Raw genomic sequence first — 3,101 nt, 5'->3', positions numbered from 1 at the left:
TTTTGAAATAAGTTCTTGTACTTATTTTTCATAAAACATAGAACAGTAACTAAAGAAGTAAAGCCAACAATTATATCTTCTAGTTACGACCTTTGTACTCGGTTGCTTCTTGATGTAGGTTGCTAAGCCTTTAAAAAATTTGCATGTGGAGGATATGAAACAAAACATTTTTTTTAAGTTTTATATATACATTTGAATAACTAAAAAATCATAAATTATTACATGACTACCGTATAATTCCGTTATAATTTATCAAGCTTAGTAACTAAGATGTATTTTAGTCTAAAAAATATATGAAATTTCGAGCAGACAAAAGACACCCTACTGCTTTGAAATATTGGTTCAAAAGAAAGAAATGGTGGTTTCCAAAAACTTCTTTGATATTCTTTGTGGCTACAGAGGCATTGTTTCCCTTCTTGTATTCAAACAGCATTACATGCCAATTCTGTATCTTGTCATGTACCATTACTATAAGGGATTATAGTACACTAAACTTTACACATTATATAAGCTACACTAACATGACGTTTAGGCAGTTCATTTAACTATTATACATGATGTACATTTTTGGTTTTGGTTAATAAAAGTGGTCCAAAATGCGACATTAATTTCTTGACGACCTAATATTAAAGACATGTACATTTTAAATAGAAATTTTGAAAATTTTCTCAATAATCATTGAACATACAGACAAAAACAAAAACTAAGTTGTTATCTGTGTCATTAATTTACTAATATTACGTATATAAAACAGGAGATTTGGCAAAGTTCATGAAAGATATTTTCAAACTATTTCTAGTCATATCTTGACATTACATTCAGCTTTAGAAACCTACATCATCCAATTATCCACCATCATATTTTGGTTCACTTTTTGATTGCTGAGAACAATTCCTTGTCATCAAGTTCCCAGAGGTGTGCAAAGCTCACTCTAGTTGCTTGATGTTGACTATAAAAGTGAGATTTCAAGAGATGCATGAAACCAAAGATGATACCAGTCATGCTGTCACTCCTTTAACTCCTGTCACTATTGCAGCAACTAAAGAACTCCAGAACAGAGATTATGCCCATCAAACTTGATGATGTTAAAAGAGGCAGCAAGAAAAAATATGAAAGTATTTCATCATCTTCAACTCCAAGAACATCATTACTCTCCCCCTCCCCATTTTAAGTCACCAAATACCAACAGATGGCATGAAATTGACATTACTAAATTCATGTACAGAATGCTGCCTAATAAGAGGAGAAAGTTTGATTGCTTACTTGCTTTTGATAATTATACAAGCAGCACCCCTTTCCACATTCTTGAAAATACCTATATACAGGACCCTTCTCACACATTGCACCAAATGTATGGGTTTCTCAGCAGAAAATCAGTGTCTTACCCACGGATGTCTCTTATGGAACTATGATATCTAATGTTAGAGTAACATTTGCAGCCAAGGGACAATACATGTTATGGGAACCATCTACAGATTGTCCTTTATTTATTTAACAGCACTAATAAACCTTGACATAATGCAAGTTCAACTTGAAACATTATTTGTGACTTGTGGCATAATAAGAAATTTGCAGTTATGATGGGTAATGCAGCTAGAATAAAAACCATTTGAGAAGTGTTGATTAATAAGTACTACTCCTTTACTGTTATGACTGTACAGCTCAAACAATATACAGCTATTTACAGATGATGTAGGAAACTTGAAATAATTCTCATCATACCTGTGCAAGGGTAAAAATTCTTTGTTAATTCCATCTAACTGGACATAACCCTACTTTGCAAGATGTGAATTTTGGCTGGAGATGGCTTGAATGGGTAATGAAGAAAAACTTTAATATAAGTTTAACATAACAGCAAATGTACAAAGTTTCGACAACGTTTTGTCATCATCAGATTGTTAATTTGTTTAGATGTAATTCATAGCTTGCCTTATTAGATACTAATTATGTTGAAGATGAAGATTGGTGCCAGATAAAAGAACAAAACAGTAGTCAAACAAAACATCTACAAATAAGATACAGACAATATTTTTTCCAGCATTTATTTTCAGATATGAAAATATTGTACAAGTACAAAAAAAAAGGCATTTACGTTCCCCTTCTAAGTAATAGATTGAGCTTTGAGAGAACAGCCTAGCAAAAGAAATGAACATCTTTAAATAATTTAAAATAGTTTAGGTACAAATAGTCTGGTGCTCACTGCATTTATTTTACAGGTCAAGTACCCAAGGTTAATTTAATGGTTGAATCTCCCAACACAATAATGTTGTTAAGAATCTTAAACTATGATAAATTTACAAAATCAACTATTTTAAAACTTGTGTGATAAAATTATCACAGTGTATATGAATAGAAAGAATGCAATTTTAAGACTCTACAATAACTTCTTTATCTACTTAAAATAAACTATTTTCCTACCTTAGAGTAAAGAGTTGATTCCATTAAGTCATCTACTGTAAGACTTGTCAGGTTGGCACGTAAAACCATCCTCTCATTTGCCTTGAGAATATAATCACTTTCAAGTCCTTGAAAAGACAAATTACATTGGATTTTAATATATTTTTTCAATTGTAATTAAAATACTGCTGTTTTTTTAAAAATATAATTCACACACACTGAGCTACTTGCTATAGATCTGATGAATAAATGTCGGTTTAATCTGGGGGAATAAACATATACTAATGAAATCAAACATCATTCACTACTGTAAGTTCAGCTATAGAGCTCTCCAAACAAGCTGTACAAGCAAATTCCTAATATAAAATATTGATTTCTAATTGTCCTAGATTTCAAGCTATTTCCTCATAACATTGAAAAACTAAGCTAAATATACTTAGTATGTAAAAAACTACAAAAGATTAACTTCACCTCATGTGAACAATCTGTAACTTGTCAAAGCAGTAATATGTCATCATGAATGTGACAAATGGTGCTATATGCAACATGTTTAGCACTTATATTATTGGGTTACAGCAAATTTCAGATCATTCAACAATGTAATGTTACCACAGAGAGTCTTGTTGCTGGAGATATTTAAAACCATTCTAAAGAAAAATACTTATATAGTGAGATTGTTAAATGACTAGAGACAAAGGACAACA

The 3,101-nt window shown here is 31.1% G+C and overlaps 1 protein-coding gene across 1 annotated transcript in view; it reads right to left on the bottom strand.

Moving 5' to 3' along the window:
- LOC106461581 (vacuolar protein sorting-associated protein 13C-like) overlaps positions 1-2,521 on the bottom strand; it is a 219,273-nt gene extending 216,752 nt beyond the window's left edge. Inside the window, exon 1 of the mRNA XM_022388591.1 lies at positions 2,419-2,521. Coding sequence (XP_022244299.1) covers positions 2,419-2,487 — 69 coding nt within the window. The 5' untranslated portion in view covers positions 2,488-2,521. The remainder of the gene's footprint in view (positions 1-2,418) is intronic.
- Positions 2,522-3,101: the final 580 nt, after the last annotated feature.

The sequence above is a fragment of the Limulus polyphemus genome, unplaced genomic scaffold (assembly GCF_000517525.1).
Source record: "Limulus polyphemus unplaced genomic scaffold, Limulus_polyphemus-2.1.2 Scaffold992, whole genome shotgun sequence".
In the NCBI taxonomy this organism is placed as follows: domain Eukaryota; kingdom Metazoa; phylum Arthropoda; class Merostomata; order Xiphosura; family Limulidae; genus Limulus; species Limulus polyphemus.
This window is presented reverse-complemented; position numbering and strand designations above follow the sequence as displayed.